This window comes from Panicum hallii, chromosome 9 (genome assembly GCF_002211085.1).
Source record: "Panicum hallii strain FIL2 chromosome 9, PHallii_v3.1, whole genome shotgun sequence".
NCBI classification, from domain to species: Eukaryota; Viridiplantae; Streptophyta; class Magnoliopsida; order Poales; family Poaceae; genus Panicum; species Panicum hallii.
In genome coordinates this window covers 39460572-39481184 of record NC_038050.1, presented here as the reverse complement: position 1 = coordinate 39481184, position 20613 = coordinate 39460572, and the positions used below count along the sequence as shown (strand labels likewise).

The window sequence follows — 20613 nt, the reverse complement described above, 5'->3', positions numbered from 1 at the left end:
GCTTTGTTTGAAAGGGTAGGGTAAAGAAAAAGAAAAGGAATAGAAGGAGCCAGCCCCAAATCCTCTCCCCAGCCCGGCCCAGTCTCCACTTCCTCCCTCTCTCCCTCACGGGCTCTCTCTACCCCGGCCAGTTTTCCCTCCCTCCCGCATGGGCCGCGCCCCGGCCCACCTTTCCCCCCCAGCCCGAGCCAGCACTCGCTTTCCCCGCTCTCCTCTCTCCCTCTGCCAGCCGGGCCCCACGCGTCAGTTTCCTCCCCTTCCCCTCCGCAACGGCCGGGCAGCTCTGCCGCCGGGGCCTCCGCGCCGCCCGCGCCTGGGCCCGCATGCCGAGGGGTCCGCCGCCCCATAAGTGGGACCCCCCAAACCCTGCGCTCCCATCCCCCACCCGTACTCCGCCGCCTTCAACCCTAGCACCCCGCCGTGCCACGTGGGAGCAGGGCTACGGCACCGCCGCCGTTGCCGCCCCCTGCGCCGCCAAATTCACCCTCGCCGGCGCGTCTTCGGTCTTCCCAAGCCCGGCACGACCTTCCTCACCTGTGGGCGCCGCCGACCGAGGCACCTGGAGCCCTGCGGCCCACCCCAAGGCCACCTGCCACGAGCTCTCACCTCCCCTCATCGCCGCGGGTAAGGCCCTTCCCGTCGACCGCCCCCCTCCTGTGCCGTATGCTCGTGCTAAGACCCCCAGTAGGATCCCAGTGTCGCGCTGGTGCTGCGCCGTGCCTGGCTCGGCTCAAACCCGAGCCGGAACCCCGACCGTGCCGTTCGCCGGCGACCCCGTGCCGCCTCTGCCGTGGGGAGCATCGCCCCGAGCCCCAATCCCCCGTGCTGGCTGCCCAGACGAGATCGCCGTCATCCAATCCCTCTTCCTGTGCTAGCCGTACCCCGAATCGAGGCCGGAAGTGCCCAATCGCGCGTCTCCGGCGAGCTCCGGCCGTCCTCCGCCGTGATCCGTGGCTGCCGCCGCCAGAACCGGCCGGGAGCCCTCAGCGCCCTCCGATCTGCAACCAAGGGTGGAGATTAGATTGTGCACGCTTAGATCCGAACCGTAAGATCGAGATCCAATGGATCTAAAGCGTGCGTACCGGTTCGGGGTAAGGATGAATCGGAGCCGTCAGATCTGGAGTGGGTGGTCTAGATTCAATCCAGTTAAGTATAGGTCCGGACCGTTCGATCTTGATCCGAAGGCCGACGATCGCGCGTACCCCTTCGCGTGATAGTGTCTAATCTGGGCCGTATAAACCAGATCCAACGGTTCAGAATAAAACGTACCGCTTCAGCCGTCCTTTTTGCTAAAGAGTCCCTGCTCTTTAGGGAAATAAACCCGCAGTCCACCTGTAGTTTAAAAGTATTTACGATCAGGTCCTTTTCTTTTCGTTTAAGCCCCTGTCTTTCCTGGAAATTGAACCCGCAGTCCATCTCTTGAGTTTTTCCGCGCTAGCCCCTAGATCTAGGCTTTAATTACGTTTTAGTCCCCGAGTTTTGTCCAGAAGCCCCTGGTTTCTCTGTTTTTCTTACAATTAAGTCCCTGGATCCTGTTTTAAGCGCAGTTGTCACGTTTTAACTCCGTTTTAGGTGTTCTTTATATGCGCGCGATTGTTGTAACGCGTAGATTAGTTCTAGGCTAGTTTCATGTGCTGTTCTGTTGTATTGGTGTACTGTTTTCTTATAGTTTGTTCTTGCTATGCATGTGTGTATGTGTGGGCTATGTTTGATGATCGTGAGTAGACGCGGAGCCTTTGGAGCAGTACCAGGAGCCGCCATCTTCTGAGCAGTTTGAGCAGCAGCTAGGAGAGTACGAGGAAGGCAAGTATAACATGAACTTCCTATCACTTTTAAATACAATTTCATACTGCATTTTAATAATGTACACCTATAAGGACTTCCTAGCCACCTTTATATCCTTATATATATATCCTATGGGTTGCATTTTGGTAGTTGTGCTAGGTTGCTGCGCTATAACAAATCTTGGTCCTTTTTAATTAATTCGATTAATGGTCTTATGCAACTTAATTCTGGAGCCGACCCTCTGTGCTGTGTGCTTGAGTGGTTTGTGCGTCCTTAAAAGATGTTTTTATTAGAAACATGGTTTAGGGGGCCAGCACGGTGCTTAGTGCTTGGTTGGCCACTATCCATAAGGACCGGTTCATAGAGCGACAACCTGGGACAACCGCGCAACCACAAGACTGGTATGGGACGGTCTTGACTTACTAATTAGGTCGTGTTGGTTCGGGAGTAACTTACCTGCGTGGGCAAGAGGGGTGGTAAGCTTCAATGGTCCCTGCTCCTCCGGCTTGGTCTGTGCTGTGTGTCTTGTACCCCCGGAGGTGGGCCCCATCGTCGCTGATCCAGAATCCTTAGCGGTTACACCTTACCAACGTGGTCCTTTGTAACGGTCTCGTAGTGTGCTTGCTAGTCATCTCACCTAAGGCAGTGTGATGAACAACTAGCGTAGCTCACGACTTGTGGGTAAAGTTGTGCAACCTCTCGAGAGTGTAAAACTGATATATCAGCTGTGCTCACAGTCATGAGCGGCCCAGATCCTCCGTCTGATTAGTGGGGTTATCAACCTTTGACGAGGGCGATTCCCCGGGTGGTTTGGTTTGGGTGGTTCTCAGTAGTTCTTAATTAATATTGATTAATTCTTATGCAATTTGGGTTATGGTAACTCATCCACTTGTAGTAATTAGCTTTAATAAAATTTGCCAAGATTAAAAGCTAATGCAGTTGAGTCAGCTAACCCTAGAGCCTCATACTCGTGTTATACTTGTTGAGTACTAGTTTGTACTCACACTTGCCTCTCTACTCTTCTGTTCTATTTTGGATATCTTCGACTGCTGCTCAGTGCCCGGCAACGTGGAGGACTACGTCAGCGGCTTCGACGACTTCTAGGCGTTTGTCTCCCAGTCGACGTCCCTGTGGCGCCCAGCTCTTCATGTATCTCTTTTACGCTTCCGCAACTCTTGAACCGATTCTTGATTCGGTTGTAATAAAAATAATTCATTTTATTAATTCATTTACGTTTTATATTAATGTTATTCGTGACATGTGTTGTGATATCCTGATGATCTGTTGTATATATGCGTGACTTGATCCTGGCGCATATATGATTGCTCGATTTATGTTCTTATAAATCGGGTGTGACAGCCGAGCAGCGCATCCAGGAAGAGAAGAACCTCATAGCCAGCTCCAAACGAGAAGCAGAGGACTTGACCGCCCAACTGAAGACAGAACTCGTAGAGCTGAGCATTTTGAGTTGGCAGGTAGTGTCAGGTGAGGACAAGGACGATATAGCAGTGATTGCTGAAGTTGATCGCGTCCGCCTTGAGGCTATCACAGCCATTGACGAGTTCCTTCAGTAGATTACTTTGTAATCACCTCTTGTAGCCCGTTGTGTTTCAAAACCTGCATGTATTCAAATTAAAACTCTAAAGTCGATGGCTATACATCGGCTATTTGACCAACTCAGTGCGTTGGGTACAAAATATGCTTTTTTATATATGCGGGCCGACTGCACGTGCCGGCCCCCTTTCCTTGTGTCCAGCCTGATGCGTAACATTGGCTTTCACCTGTACAGGCCATCAGGTCGTATCGGCTCATAGCCTAATGCGTAGCATCAGCTTTATTGCCCATCATCCCACATACTTGGGAAGTATTTCTTGAGATGTTGACCATTGATCGCCATAGGGAACTTGACGCCATCTAACTTCTCAAGTATATATGCGTTCCCAGATAGGACTTGGTCAATCCTATAAGGCCCATGCCAATTTGGAGACTATTTGCTATATGCTGCATCCTTAGTTCCCAATGGTAGCACCGCTTCCCAAACCAGATCTCCAACTTGGAATTCTTTTGGCTTGACTTTCTTGTTGTACACGCGGGCTACTTTGGCCTTATTTTCTTTAATCTTCTCAAGTGACCAAAGTATGAGCTCCGTAAGGTCCTCAACATTGTTGTTCATCAGAGCAACATATTCTTCAGCTGTTAAGTCATTTTGGAACTCTATGCGTCTCGAGCCGGCCGTAATCTCCCATGGTAATACAACCTCCTGTCCATACACCAGGTGATAAGGAGAAGTTTTTGTTGCTCCGTGGCATGAAATACGGTATGCCCACAATGCCTCTGATAAGACTTCATGCCAACGCCTAGGATGCTCATCGATCTTTCTCTTGATCAACTCGATAAGGCTCTGATTGGATGCTTTAGCTTGTCCATTCGCTTGAGCATAATACCCACAGGTGCCTTCGTGTACCTCGTGTAAGAGCCGATTGGATTCAATCGGCCCCAAGCATTTGAGCAACAATCCTTCTAAAGTCCTGTAGAACATGTCATCCCCTATCAGGACGTACTTCATGGCTTTGTAACATATCCTCTTGGGTGCCCCCCCGAGCCGAATCCTTCAAGTAATTGAAGATATCGGCTCTCCAGTCTCCTTGCTCCAGCAAGTGTACCTAAAGATCTGCTCTGTCTGCCACAGCCTTATATCCCGAAGCCATCTGTGCAAGATCATTAGCCTCTGAATTTTATATCGTAGGTATCCAATAGAAATTTATGTACCTAAGTTGGGCCATCAGCTCTTGACATTGCACCCATAATGGGAAGAGCAACTCGCTCTCACACCTATACTCCTCTGTGAGCTGAGAAATCACCAACTTTGAATCCCCGAAAATTTCCACTACTTCAGCTCCGGCCTCAAGAAGCAACTCCATACCCTTACGTACCGCTTCATATTCTGCCAGATTGTTGGTACAAGCGGTAGATAATCTGATTGAAAAAGAATATGTTGCCCCCCGAGGCGACACAAGCAGGATACCTATGCCACATCCATCTCCACAAGCCGATCCATCGAAGTACATGGCCCATGCGCGTACGGAGAGTGCTGCTATATCAGTGATCCTTTCTACAATGAGATCCGCTAGCACTTGCCCTTTGACTACCTTCGTGGGTTGGTATCGGATATCGAACTATGACAATGCGAACATCCACTTTCCGAGTCGGCCTTTCAACACAGGAGCCAATAGCATGTGCTTGATGACATCCGATTTGCAGATGACAATCGTCTCGGCTGATAGCAAGATATGATGAAGCTTTGTGTATGTAAAGAACAAACAAAGGCAAAACTTTTCAATGTCAGGGTATCTTGTCTCCACATCTAGTATTCTTCTGCTGAGGTAGAACACAACCCTTTCCTTGCCGTCATGCACTTGTATCACTACTGAAGCGATGGAGGTGTTGCCTACTGATAAGTAAACATAGAATGGCTTGTCCTGTTGGGGTGGAACTAACACGGGTGGTTCTTACAGATATTCCTTGATCTCTTCAAATGCCCGTTGTTGCTCTGCCCCCCAACGAAACTCATCATTGGTGTTAATCTTCACCAACTCCATAAAAGGCTCAATCCGCCTGGAGATATTGGAAATAAACCTTTTGACAAAGTTGATTTTGCCAATGAACTGCTGAAGCTCCTTCTTTGTAGTAGGTGGCACCATAGTTTTTACAGCTTCTTGACTCTTTAGGCCGATCTCAATTCCTCTTTCATGAACCAAGAAACCTAGGAACTGACCGGCCGATACGCCGAAAGCACACTTCTTCGGATTCATCCTAAGCCTGAACCTTCTGGTTCGTTCCAGAACTTGCCGTAGGTCTCCCAAGTGTCCTTCAACCGACACAGAATTCACCACTACGTCATCAATATATATCTCCACCAACTTGCCGATCAGATCGTGAAAGATGTAATTCATGGCACGTTGATACATAGCACTGGCATTCTTCAACCCGAAGGTCATAACCACATACTCAAACAATCCTACTACCCCAGGCACTCTGAACGCGGTCTTGTTTATGATAGAGTTGGAATGCCCGATCTTTTGGTGAGTGGGATATGTCAAACCCGGGGCCACGGGACTGTGTACATAACGTAGTTTAAAGAGGTTTAGGAGATTAAGTTTGTTTTATCGCTTATTTATCTTGTTTATCTCTTATTTATCCCATTTAAGTAGGAGATAGAGCTAACCGATACAGAAGGAATCTACCCGAGACATGTTCTGGTACGATTCCTTAGCTGGAGTTGGTTAGTATCTTTTTAACCCTGGCCTCTCGGATATATAAGGGAGGGCAGGGACCCCTCTCAAAACACGATCTCTAGATCATACTACACCAAAGGCAATACAAACCACCATACAGGATGTAGGGTATTACGCACCTAGCGGCCCAAACCTGTCTAAGCTTCGTGTTCCTTGCACCTTCGAGTTCCTAATCTCGCCATCTCCTCACCCAAAACTTACCACCTTGGGTATATCCCTCAGTGGCAGCCGGTAAAACATTGATAGCTGGCGCGCCAGGTAGGGGAGCGCGTCGAAGATCCACCAGCGAGCTCGATGGCAACTTTCCAATTCTCCAGGTCAGTTCCCTCTCAGGGCACGACATTTGTTTTTGGCTCGTGGGTCTGCATCGCAGATGGTGCAGGCAACTTCTGTCGATTCCTCATCGACATGAAGCCAAAGACTTCCGCTACGGATCCCCGCAGCGACCTCGACAAGTTCATCGACAGGCTCGATGAGTTGTCAACCCATGCTTCCGCAACAAAGATCGAGGTGGAGTCTGCTCCAGGCTCGACTTCATCCAGTGTTGTGGCAAATTCCCTTGGGTTGGATTTGTTCCGATCTAAGGATTCACGTAACCGATCTCAACTCGATTCACGCAACTTGGCCACTGATCTTCAGGAGGCCAACTTCTCCGAGTCTTTCTCTGCATTGGAGGAGGACCTGGATTCCCTGCTCCAACTTGGAGGGCTCGAAGCCACCGCATGTCGGGGGGCCTCGGGTAGTTTTGGCGCCAGTGATCTGATGATCACCTCCCCACCCGAGGGGTGCTTTGTACATTGGAGGGGGATGAAGCTCTCCGATCTACTCGAGGCGGAGTCTCAACTTGTGGCCCATCTCGAGCCTCTGTCTTTCCAGGAGGGTAGGCTGTTGGCTACCGTGGTGGAGGAGTCGACAGAACTAGTCGACACGAGCTCCGATGAGCTCGCCTCCCGCTAGGTGCTAATGGCAGAAGAAGGCGAGGACGATGGGGATCTTCCCATCATCAAATTTGAAGCGATCTCCGAAGACGAGGTCACAGCCAATGCCGGCGACGAGAACGACACCGATCGTGAGGCACGGAGTGCCAGGAACAGGGCCCGCACAATCCGGCAGCGCAGGGTCAACGAGCGCAGGCGATCTATGCATCGCAAGCTTGACCTTGAGTTCACCGCCGTAAGCTAACGAGGCTTCAGGACTCCGGTGGCCAACATCGCCAGTGTTACAGCCATCCTCGAGCGCAGTAATGACCCGAATGTGCGTCAAGCACTTCTTTACGCGCAGAGGGCCTGGATCCAGCTGGATCAGCATAACCCGGCGTCCACCATCAGGGATGAGCGCGTAGGCGAGAGCCGCAGCCACGGCCACAACCGAACGGCTGGCGGACGTCCTCGACCTCAGCCCAGCTCAACAATGACAACGCTCGCGGGAGTCAGGCCCCTGGCGGGAGGCAGCAGCCACCTCCAGTGGGTAACCCGCGACAGGTCATCTCTCGGCCTCCTGCAGAAGATCTGCGCCAGCACATCAATGAAGGCTGCGACGCGCGGTCCGTGATCTCCTCCAGGCGCAAGCTACATGTACCCTGTGGGCTTCAAGCCGATCGGCATCACCAAGTACGACGGCAAGCAGGCTCCTCAGCGGTGGCTATGTTTCTACTCCAAGGCCATTGAGGTCGCAGGGGGCTCGAACATCACCAAGGTCGTCTACTTCCCGATGGCTATGGACCCTGCGCCGCTCACGTGGCTGGAGAGCCTAAGCAACAACTCCATCGACTCCTGGAAACGGCTCAAGACGGTCTTCATCAACAACTTCCAGGGAGCAATTGCTCGCGCAGGTACTCATCACGATCTTGCTCAGTGTAAACAGGAACGTAACAAGCTCCTACGGTCCTACACATGTTGCTTCTTCGACGTCCGCACCACCATCGCGAACATCTCGGAGGACGACATCATCGACTACTTCTACAACGGCATCACCGACTCAGGCATCTACAGGGATTTTGGGCGGAACAAGCCGAAGACTGTTGCGGGTCTTCGTGATATGATGCACGATTGGTTCGAGCAGGAGGAGAAGATGCGGGAGCGGTTCCCGCGGCGCCAAGATAGCAATCTGAGGCACCCAAACGACAACCGCAATGACAAAGGCCAGCGGGACTATTCGGGTCCACCTCAAAAATGCAAGCCGAATGATCTCATCGCGGCTGTGGATCATCCCTCGCGGGGCAAGAAGTCGACGATGCAGGAAGAGTTCGAGAAGCTCCTGCAGAAGAAGTGCCCATGGCATCCAGGTGCCAACCATGCGGCCATCGACTGCTACCATCTCTGGAGGACGTTCAGCAACTCCGGCGGTGGTAAGAAGAATAAGAAGCCTGCGGACAAAGAACCCGAGGATGACAACCAAGAGGACCAAGGGCGCAACTCGAAGTTTTAGGACGCTTCAAAGACCGTCAACATCATCTTCGGAGGTGATGGGGATTTCGGCTCCAGGCGGGACCAGAAGCTGCTTCTTCGGGAGATCATGTCCATTGAGCCGGCGGTACCACGACCACTCCATTGGTCAGAGGTCCCCAACTTGTTCTCCTACGATGACCAGTGGATGAGCTTTTCAGTGCCCGGCAAGTTTCCCCTGGTTCTGGATCCTGTGGTGGCAGAGGTCAGGCTCACCAAGGTGCTCATCGATGGTGGGAGTGGTCTTAACTGTGGCAGAACCAACCTGAATTATACCGGCTCAAGTACGCGAGTCCACATCCGAGGGCTCCAACGTGCTTCAAACGGTATAATCCCTTGGCCTGTCGGGTAACGTCCCGATAAACCACCGATACACAGGATCAAATAAGGTTACCTCACACGAAGGTGAGTCCAGAGATACAGTCACCATCATATTTTACATCACAGGAAATTACATTACAAGAGTTTCTAAAAGTAGTACGAAGTTTCAAATTTGGAGAAAACATTACAAACTGATAAAGTTTATTGTTTTTAGCAGCGGAAAACATACGCGTCAACGCACAGCACGTCGTCAGGACGGATGTCATGCTAAGCCCGGGCACGACATCACTCGATATCACCAGTGCTGGCCGGGGACGAATCCCATTCCACGGACCAATCATCTGGAAGAGCACAGGGCCATGACAGGGAAAGAGTAGGGTCTTCAAAGGCTTTACCTGAAAAACATAAAACTAGCAAGGCTGAGTATACTAATACTCAGCAAGGCTTACCCGGGATTGGGTATACTTTAGCCCATAACTAGACTCATGGAGGTATTGTAAAGGCTCTGGGTTTATTTTCAGCTGAAAAGCAACAAAGAATATGAACTATTTTCAAGTTTTAGCTTTCAGATTCTAGCTGAGTATTTATTCTAGATTAGCACCTACACTAAGCAAGCAAGGTAGTGATTATCATCCATCAAGATTATCCATCATTAGTTCCACTTTTTACTCAATGTGGCAGAAGTGATAAGCAATCTCAAGCTTCGTGAGAGGCGGACGATTCGAATCGAATTTAACCTTGCAAGGTAAACCTAACACACACGCTTGGGATTACCGGCAGGGCTTTCCGAAGCAACCGTTTACCTTTCATTCCGACTCGTGGGCAGGCCACCACAAGCGACTTGCAGGACCGTACGCACATCACTCGTGCAGGACATACGTCTGTAGCGCGACTACAAAACCCGTATTCCTGTCTGCCATGCAGAACGTACTCCCACAGGTCGGTGCGTGAAAAGAACCAAATAGATCGAGTGGTGGGAATATACCCACTTGCCGGGCCGATCGGTTACTAGGCTTACCGCTTTACCATATTTCGCGGCATGTGGCTAGTACTGTTCAAACGCTTAGCCACCACTACCATACATTTCGGCCTTAAAACTTTTATCAAAACAGACAGGGTAAACTTCCAGGTCATGATACAACACATGACCCTGTCCGTCATCCTTATAGTGGTTGCAGAAATGTAAACATGCAACTCCTATATCGCGCGAGTGACAGGAAATCACTCGACTTCTACCGGCCCTATTAGCGGAGCAACTATCCGATAAGGACTCGGGAGCATTACATTGGATTCCTAGGATTCATGCATCTAGGGTTTCACTTCAACTCCTAGACTTAATGCAAGATATAATATAAATAAGTATAGATTGCAGTGTAAATAAAATAATGGGATATGTCCGGGGCTTGCCTTTACTGGTGGGTCTGAAGTCAGAAATGTTAATATCTTCCTAACTTTGGTTCGGGGCTTCAGTTAATCCCTTGGTGACGTTCACTTGGTCTTCAGGAACATCCTCGGCAGACTTGGGGAAACCTCGTAGGTACCATTGCCGAAGTAGTCGTATCTATATGCAATGCGACATCACATTCAGAGCATGCACGTGAAGCCATTTCACCTCACAACAAAGTTGCAATTTAACACCCTTTAACATATCACTCATATATCAACCAGAAAGATCTGAGCTAAACCTAGACAGAGCTATAGGGGGCAACTAACTAGAATCGGCTACTCGTTGAAGATTACAACAGAGCCAATTGGAAACAACGAGGGTTTAGCTGATTGATGAGTGCGTCGATTTCCTAGGTGATCGATGAAATCATCGATTACCTTGGCAGAAAGATGATTCCTAAAGTAGTTGTCTTAACTGAGATGTGCTTAGGTGTTATCTAGGTAACTAAGTGTGGTTGTATCGACTCGATTACGTCAGCACAACTATTGAGTGACGTACAGCCGATGGGGTATGGTTAAGGGTATAGAACCGATAGATATGTAGCCGATTTCTCAGTTGATAAATCGACTGATAGAAGTGTATAGATAAGGGTGGGAAAGCTAAGGATCGATCGGCCGTGTTTGACCGATACGGAAAACGACTAGAATCGGCTTGGATCGGCCGATAGCAAGAACCCTAAGATTGTGGGTGTCTTTTCGATACATCGTCTTTGTGCAGTCGATGTAGGACAGAACAAAAGAATTGTATCGGCAATAGCCGATACTAGAAGGATAACAATCGTATCAGTTAACCAGCCGATGGTAGAAGCATACCGAAAGAAATGCATCGGCCGATAACTGTTACACAGAAGTATTCTAAACTCAAAGGAAACGGATGTTTAGCGGTTGGGTTGATAACCTGACACTGAAGCATAGCTGTCGAGACGTATTAGCTAAGCAGCAGATACACTTGGACTAACAGGAATCCTTATACGAAAAAGGGTCTTAAGAAGGTTGCAATCAAGATGAGAACAATGTCTTGATGGCAGGGATATGAGCGTTTGTGTGATGTATTAACTAATTACCACACTTTTCCACTTGAAACATACATCCTATGATTTATCCTTCAGCTAAAACACATGCATACAATATATGGTACAAACAAAGCATTCATTCCCTAACATTTAACCTAGACCACAGATCAAGATTTTCAATTCAAGAGCATAACACAAACTTATAAATGTTCCCTGATTTGAAATAAAGAAAGTTTTGAAAATTTTACAAAGGACACCCTAGAACTTTCTAAAACATAGCAATCAAGTCCCTAGTTCGGGAAAACCGATAACAGAAAATTAACGACGATATTCCGGCAAAGGAATCGCCGGCATTAGAAAGATTCAAAGAATCAGAGCAAACCTTGGTTATGGAGAAGAACAGACGGAAAGTGAATTCCCGAACAAGATTGGTTAGGAGAAGAGCTCAACGGTGACGAAGAGTAGAAGTTGCTGGATGTCGTGGATTCTGAGACATGACGATGGAGCCGAACTGATTCGCTAGGCTAACTCCTCCTTCTGACTTGCCGCGCCATAAGCGCTTTTCCGCCTCCGCTAGGATTAAGGGAGCTCACCGTGCGTGGTTCCTCTGAGCTCACTGCATCCGGACACCACCTCCACACATCATCGCTCTGCACGTCGTCGCCCTGCATGATTATTCCTCTTCCTCCTGTTGTCAGGCCCGCACTCACCTCGGCCTTGCCGCGTCGCAGGTCCCTCCGCGACCGTCCTTGCCAAGGTACTGCCGTGCGCGACCTGGTCGCCCTTCGTGTGGGTCTGTCCCGATCCGCCACGTCTCTTTTCCGCCCGCGCACGCCCGAACCGCGCGCGTTCTTGGCCCGCATCGCACTGCTGCTCACGTGTCTGAAACCGCCTTGCACGTCATTGCTCACTCCGGGCCGTTCACCTCCGCTCAAGTTCTGCTCCTGCACTCACACGCCCACGCCGCCTGCATCTGTGCCGTGCTTACTCCGGCCGCCTAATACCTGCACACCCTGCCAGCTTCTGCGCGTCACTACGCGCACGCTCGCGCCACCCACTCAGCGTCACTCACGTTCTTGCCGCTCCAGCACCTGCACCGCCGAAACCATGCCGCTCTAGCTCCCGTACTCGCTCGACGCCAGTTCGCTTGCGTCGCGCCGCATCAGCTCACGCCGGAGCCGTTCGCGCCAACCCAGCTGCGATCGTCGCTCGCGCGCTCTGCTCCCGCGCGCGTTCCGCACACCATCCTCTATCGCATGCCTCCGCTTGTGCCGTTCCACATCCGCGCTCTGCCAGCACCTAGGCGCCGCTCACCCAGCTCCTACCGCGGCCGCCTCTTCTGCTTGCACCGGCCCTCGCCTGCTCCAGTTCACGCCATCCACCACTGTGCCGAGCCACTGCCGTCCGCGTGCCTTCACTCGCCGCGCGCGCTTCGTTCACACGCGTTCTCCCAACTCCCGCTCTGGCTCCTGCGCCTCCGCGCCCACACGCCCGGCGCCCGCTACGGCCGTCAGTGCCGCGCCCCCTCGCTCTGGCGCCGCCCGAACGCCTGGCGTTCCGCTCGCCCTCCTGCGCCCCGCGTGCCGCCTGTCGCAGCTGCCCGCACGCCGCCCCGCCAGCCGCGCCGCACGCCACCCGCGTTGGGCCACCGCCACCCCGCCTGCTGCTTGGGCCGCGGCCGCCTGCCGCACGCCCCGCGCACTGCCGCCGCCCAGCCTCGCGCGCGTGGACCGCTCGCCAGTGCTGCCGCCCAGCACCAGCGCCGCCTCCTGCTCGTTCCGCTTCCGCGCGCAGCACCGCGCCTGGCCGCTGCCGCCAGCCTCCGCGCGCTCCAGTGCCTGCGCGCCGCTCGGCCCGCGCCGCCTGGCCCTGCCGCACACCAAGCCGAGCCGCCGCTCGCGCTCCTGCGACCGGCCGCCTGAGCCGCGCCTGGGCCGCGCGCTCCCGCGCCGTCCTGGGCCGGCCTCCGCTCGAGCCCGCTTGCGCCGCCAGCCACCGGCTCGCCCGTGCAGCGCCCGTCCTGGCCGCCGCTCGCGCTCGGGCCGAGCCGCCCCCGCCGGTCCAGCTTCCGCACTGGCGTCACCCCGCCTCGGGCGCGCCCGCGCCTGAGCCGGCGTAACCCGCGCGCCCCTGTGCGCCAGCTGCGCACCTGCGCTAGGCCCGCTCGCCGCCGGAGCTGTGTGCTCCCGTGCCGGCCTAGAGAAACGAGAGGGAGAGAGGAACAGGAGATAAGGGCGCCGCCAGTGGAGGATAAGAAGGAACAGAGAGAGGAAAAGCAGAGGAGGAAGGGAACAAGGATTTCCCAAGGACCTTTGCGTAATTTCCGAAAACTGCAGGGACCTGTTTGTAAAACAAAATTTCCCGTTGATTTAAAACCCAAATGAAGAAATGCCCAAAATGAAAGTTGGAGAGTTTTTCAAGCTCTACAACATTGCTTTAGGGCTCAAGTTCAAAAATTCAAAACTTATATTTTTACACGTGAATCTTTGAACAAAAGTCGGATTTGTATAGCTTTTGTCCTAAAGAATGAAACTTTATAAAATTCAGGACCTAAATGCAAGCATTTATGACATGTCATGATGACGGGATAAAATCATCATAATGAGTGGATAGACATGTCATGATGACTTGCACTTTTACACTTTAGTCCTGAGTAATTTTGAAAGTTACTTTTGTAATTCAAATACTTGCATAAAAGGACTTATACTTTTATAAAATTACATAAACACCCTTATTTTCACCATTTTACCCAAATTTTTTTACACACTTCAACACACACATTTCAATTGCAACTTTTAAATAAACATATATTTTTACAAGGGATAACATAAGAAAAACATGTTTACCAAAATCACATTTCACTTATTTTGAAATTACCCTAATCCAATTACATTTTGCAAAAACAACCCTAGGTTTTTCTGTAATTACAAAAATACCCTTTTTACTTGCACTTTAAATTTTCAAAAGCTTCACATAAACACACATAAGCTTTATACTAACAAACACATAGTTCACACTAACAAAATATATTTCTAGCATTGCAAGTACTCGAACTGTCACATTAACCTCATCTTCGCCAGCACTCTGAGGAAGATGGGCCTGGACTTCAAGGACATGCTGGTTCCGAGCAAGTCCCCCTTTTACGGCATCGTCCCAAGTAACGCGGCACACCCACTTGGTATGGTAGTTCTCCCAGTCACCTTTGGCACAAGGGAGAACTACCGCACTGAATTCATCAAATTCGAAGTGGCTAACTTTGAATCTTCTTACCATGCAATATTGGGTCGTCCGGCACTAGCCAAGTTTATGGCAGTGCCAAATTACATTTATCTGCTTCTCAAGATGCCAGGACTCAGTGGAGTACTCACTCTCCGGGGTGACTTGAAGAAGTCGTATGACTGCAATCAGGAGGTGATCCAGTACGCTTCGACTACTCGTGTGCCAGATGCTTCGGGAGAAGTAATCGCGGCCGCGCAGTAGCTCTCTCAGTCCGGGCTGGAGATTCCTTCGAGAAAGGCCAGCAAGTCGAGCATCCAGTCGACGGATGACATGGCCCTCAAGATGATCCAGCTCCAGGAGGGTGATCCATCTAAGACCGCCGTTATTGGCGCGGGCTTGGGTGAGAAATAGGAACTCGCGCTCGTCAATTTCCTACAGGCTAACTGAGACATATTCGCATGGAAGCCAGTGGATATGCCAGGGGTGCCCACGGAGCTGATCGAGCATAGTCTGAATGTACACCCAAAGGTTGTGCCGAAAAAGCAAAGCCTGCGAAGGTTTGCCCACGACAAGCATGAGGCGATTAAGCGGGAAATAGCTAAACTTCTCACGGCTGGATTCATTAAAGAAGTAAACCATCCAGAGTGGGTAGCTAATCCCATTCTTGTAAGAAAAAAGAATAATGAATGGAGAATGTGTGTCGACTACACTGATCTCAACAAGCACTATCCCAAAGATCACTTTGGGCTCCCGCGCATTGACCAAGTTGTCGACTCGATGGCTGGTTGTGTCCTTCTTTGTTTCCTTGATTGTTATTTAGGATATCATCAGATTGCGCACAAGGAGGAGGACCAAATCAAGACAGCGTTCATCACCTCGTACAGGACGTATGCCTACAAAACCATGTCCTTCGGGTTGAAAAATGCAGGAGCAACATATCAGCGTGCGATCCAGATGTGCTTCGCGGATCAGCTGCATCGGAACGTTGAGGCCTATGTGGATGACGTGGTCATCAAGACCAGGGATTCCGACGACTTGATCGCAAATTTGGAAGAAACGTTCAGCAGTCTGCATAGATTTCGGTGGAAGCTCAACCCAACCAAGTGCGTTTTTTGTAAAACCCTAATGTAATTTCCCCAAATTTTAAGGAATTTATTTGGGCTTAAATAAAATTTCCAAGGTTTTCTCTATTTTATCTCGCATTTAAAGTAATTTTATAACGCAAGTAATTAAAATTTATCATAGGATCAACTTGCTTGTGCATTCATGCTGGAGCATTGTTTTAATTGTGTTGAGTTGTAGGGTTTGAATTCAAATTTATTTGAATTCAACTAGATTTGTGTGAATGTTTAGAGTATAGAAAAAGAGAAAAGGAAAAGAGAAGGAATAAAAGAAGGAAGCCCAAAACCCTCTCCCTCCCTCTCTCACGGGCTCTCTCTCCCCCCTGGCCCAAGTTCCCCCCCAGGCCCAGCACTCTTCCCCCCTTTCCCTTCCCCCGCGTGGACCGCGCCTGGCCCGTTTCCTCCCTCAGCCCGGCCACCCCACGCGCTCTCTCCTTCCTCTCTCTGACCGCCGGGCCCCACCGGTCAGCGCCCTTCTTCCCCCCTCTCCTCCTTCTTCCCCGGCGCTCAACTTCCCCCCGAGATTGCCGGCGACCTTCTCTCCCCGGGCCCGCACGCCAGTGTGGCTCCGCCGCCCTACAAAGAGCAGCCCCAACCATCTGAACCCTAACCCTAGCTCTTGCGTCGCCCGAGGACCTCCAGCGCCGCCGCCCCCTTTTTCCTCCGCCGCGCTACACCCTCGGCCTCACCGTGGTCAGGCCGCTCCGCCGCGCTCCAGGCCGCCGCATCCCCCGCAAAAGCTCCACCTCGCCATCCTAAAGCCCCTCGAGCTCAGCATTGGAGCTCCACGCCTCGATAATGACGGAATTTCCCGAGGGAACTGTCACCGGTGAGTTGCCCCGCCGCAACAATTCCTCGTCGTCGGTAGGCATCCGGCCGGGCTGACCCCTGGAGCACCTCTGCAGGGCCCGTGTGCTTCGATTTGGGGGACCAGCAGACCTGAAGCAGTCCCACCTCGGCCGTCCGTGATCATCCCGAGCGTCGCCTCCGCAGGACCTCGCCGCCGGCCGTCCTCCGCCACGCTCTGGGCACCGCGAACCCTCGGTGAGCTTCCTCTTCGCTCCCTGGTTCTTTTGCACCCGGCGTCGTGGTCCTTAGCTGGCCGCAGCGCCTAGACCGCATGCACGCCGGCGATGTCCTCCGCCCCGAGCCGTCGCGCGCGAAGCCCGAGCCCCTCTAGGCCCAGCCGTAGCCCTAGCTCGTTTCCCCGTGCCGCGGTGGTGCTCCCTAGCTTGAAGTCGTAAAGTTTTGGCCCCCGGAGCGGCGGGAACGTCGAGCTCCGGCGAGTCCCGAGCCGCGCCGCCGCGGGTTTTGGCCGCCGGCGTCGCAGCGCCGCCCCCTCCTCCCCCCTTTTCCCTGAGCCGTCCGATCGGTGTTGAGCGCGTGAGATTAGATCGAGCTCGAGGTGAATCTGAGCCGTGAGATCGAGATCCGAGGGACCCGAATCGCGCGTACCAGTTCGCCCCTTGTTTTAAATCTGAGCCGTCCATCCTAGATCCGGCGCGCTGTAATAGATCTGAGAGAAGAGGGAGTCAAGGGCGTTGGATCCAGATCTGACGGACGTGGTTAGCGCGTACCCCTTTGCGAGATGGACCTAATCCGAGCCGTTGGCATTAGATCTGACGATCCAAAACAAAGGATACCGCTTCGGCCCGCATCTTTTGCTAAAGAGCCCCTGCCCTTTCAGGAAATCAACCCACAGTCCACCCTTAGTTCAAAAGTATTCGCAGTTAGGCCCTGTCTTATTCGTTTAGACCCCTGAGCTTTCCGGTTTTTGAACCCGCCGTCCAAGCCCTAGGTTTTCACGTGCTAGCCCTTGTGTCTACCCTTTATTTGCGTTTAGACCCTCGATTTTTGCGCAGAACCCCTTAGAACCTCCAGTTTTCTTACAAATAGGTCCCTGGATCTTGTTTCAAGCGTAGTTTTCGCGTCTTAGCTCCGTTTTAGGTGTTCTTTATATCCACGCGATCGTTGTAACGCATAGAATAGTTCTAGCATAGTTTGGTGTGCTGTTCTATTGTATTGGTGTACTGTTCTCTTATAGTTTGCTATTGTTTGTGCATGTGTGTATGTCTGGACCATGCCTGATGATCGTGAGTAGACGCGGAGCCTTTGGACTAGTACCAGGAGCCACCATCTTCTGAGCAGTTTGAGCAGCAGTAGGAGAGTTTCGAGGAAGGCAAGTATAACATGAACCTCCTGTCACGTTTTAATACAATTTCATACTGCATTTTAATTCTGTATGCCTATAAGGACTTTCCTAGCCACTTTATATCCTATATATATATATCCTTTGGGTTGCATTTTGGTTAGTTGTGCTAGGTTGCTGCGCTATAACACACTGGGTCCTTTTTAATTAATTTGATTAATGGTCTTATGCAACTTAATCCTGAGAGTGGCCCTCTGTGCTGTGTGCTTGAGTGGCTCACGTCTCCTTAAAAGATGTTTTTGTAGAAACATGGTTTAGGGGGCCAGCACAGTGCTTAGTGCTTGGTTGGCCACTCTCCATAAGGACCGGTTGATAGAGCGACAACCTGGGACAACCGCGCAACCACAAGACTGGAATGGGACGGTCTTGACTTACTAATTAGGTCATGTTGGTTCGGGAGTAACTTACCTGCATGGGCAAGAGGGGTGGTAAGCTTCAATGGTCCCTGCTCCTCCGGCTTGGTCTGTGCTGTGTGTCTTGTACCCCCGGAGGTGGGCCCCATCATCGCTGAGCAGAATCCTTAGCGGTTACACCTTACCAATGTGATCCTTTGTAACGGTCTCGTAGTGTGCTTGCTAGCCGTCTCACCTAAGGAAGTGTGATGAACAACTAGCGTAGCTCATGACTTGTGGGTAAAGTTGTGCAACCTCTCGAGAGTGTAAAACTGATATATCAGCTGTGCTCACAGTCATGAGCGGCCTAGATCCTCCGTCTGATTAGTGGGGTTATCAACCTTTGATTAGGGAGATTTCCCTGGGTGGTTTTGGTTTGGATGGTTCTCAGTAGTTCTTAATTAATATGGATTAATTTCTTATGCAATTTGGGGTTATGGTAATTCATCCACTTGTAGTAAATAGTTTTAATAAAATTTGCCAAAACTAAAAGCTAATGCAGTTGAGTCAGCTAGCCTAGAGCCTCATAGTTTGTGTTATACTTGTTGAGTACTAGTTTGTACTCACACTTGCCTCTCTACTCCTCTGTTCTATTTTGGACATCTTCGACTGCTGCTCAGTGCCCGGCAACATGAAGGACTACGTCAGCGGCTTCGACGACTTCTAGGCGTTTGTCTCCCAGTCGACGTCCCTGTGGCGCCCAGCTCTTCATGTATCTCTTTTACGCTTCCGCAACTCTTGAACCGATTCTTGATTCGGTTGTAATGAAATGATTCATTTACGATTTATTTACGATTTATATTAATGTATTCGTGATATGTGTTGTGATATCTTGATGATTCTGTTGTATATATGCGTGACTTGATCCTAGCGCATATATGATTGCTCGATTTATGTTCTTTATAAATCAGGTGTGACATTTTTGGAGTACCTTCAGGGAAATTTCTTGGGTTCATCGTCAGCAATCGTGGCATCGAAGCCAACCCTGTAAAGATTTCGGCCATTACTGATATGGGGGCTCCGGCCACAATCAAGGATGTGCAGAAGCTAACAGGTTGTATGGCAGCCCTGAACAGGTTCATCTCCCGGCTCGGGGAGAGAGGACTACCCTTCTTCAAGCTCCTGAAATGCCAAGATAAGTTCCAATGGACGGAGGAGGCCGAGTGGGCTCTGCAAGATCTGAAACATCACCTTCAGTCTCCTTCGATCCTTACAGCACCATTGCCGGGGGAAGATCTACTACTTTACATCGCGGCAACAACTCATGTTGTCAGCAGTGCTATTGTAGTCGAGCGAGGTGAGGAAGGCCATGCATTTGGAGTGCAGAAGCCTGTCTACTTTGTCAGCGAGGTACTCTCCGAATCCAAGGTACGATACCCCGCCGTTCAAAAGCTTTTATATGCAATTCTAATCGCATCAAGAAAGCTACGCCATTATTTCGACGAGTACAAGATCACTGTGATTACGGATTTTCCGCTGGCGGATATTCTTCATAATCAAGATGCCACGGGGCGTATATCAAAGTGGGTAGTGGAAATGGGGGCTTTGTCAATCGACTTCAAGCCACGCACTGCAATCAAGTCTCAAGCTCTAGTCAATTTCATGGCTGAATGGAGGGAGAATCAAGTCCCAACTCCAGTCGACAAGCCAGAGTACTGGACCATGTACTTTGATGGGTCCCTCAAGCTCGATGGCGGCGGCGCTGGAGTTTTGCTTATTTCTCCACGAGGTGAACAATTGAAGTATGTCCTTCAGATCCTGTGGGAGGTATCCAACAATGAAGCCGAGTATGAAGCATTGCTTCACGGGCTTCATTTGGTGATATCACTAGGGATCAAACGACTAGTTGTCTATGGCGATTCTCTTTTTGTTGTTCAGCAAGTCAACAAAGAGTGGGACTGCAACAAGGAGACGATGGATGCCTATGTGCAGGAAGTGCGCAAGTTGGAAAACAAATTTTCCGGCTTGGAGGTTCATCACGTGCTACGAGAGCACAATGTTGGCGCAGATATTCTGTCCAAGCTGGGCTCAACTCGTGCTCAGGTTCCACCGGGAGTCTTTGTCCAGGAGCTCAAGCAGCCATCCATCAAGTCTCCCCCACAGGTAACCATCGATGCGGGTCCCCAACAACCCGATCGAGAGGTTATGGCGCTGGGGGAGGACTGGAGAGAGGCTTTCATCGACTTCATCTGAGATCAAAGGCTACCGGTGGGAATTGACGCCAAGAGTGCAGAGGTGGCACACGTCATGCGCAGGAGTAAGGGTTTTGTCTTAGTCGACAACAAGCTTTACCGGCATGGTGCCAGTTCAGGTGTTCTTATGAAGTGCGTCACAAAGGAAGATGGCTACGACATACTGCGGGAGATCC

At 51.0% G+C, this 20613-nt stretch overlaps 1 protein-coding gene across 1 annotated transcript; it reads left to right on the top strand.

Moving 5' to 3' along the window:
- Positions 1 to 323: 323 nt before the first annotated feature.
- Positions 324 to 875, top strand: LOC112873046 (vegetative cell wall protein gp1-like). The gene has a single exon (XM_025936077.1). It carries the CDS (start codon positions 324 to 326, stop codon positions 873 to 875), a length of 552 nt encoding a protein of 183 aa, XP_025791862.1.
- Positions 876 to 20613: the final 19738 nt, after the last annotated feature.

What these genes read in the sequence shown, in the direction of transcription:
- LOC112873046 (XM_025936077.1), top strand. Translation starts at nt 324, where the DNA reads ATGCCGAGGGGTCCGCCGCCCCATAAGTGGGACCCCCCAAACCCTGCG.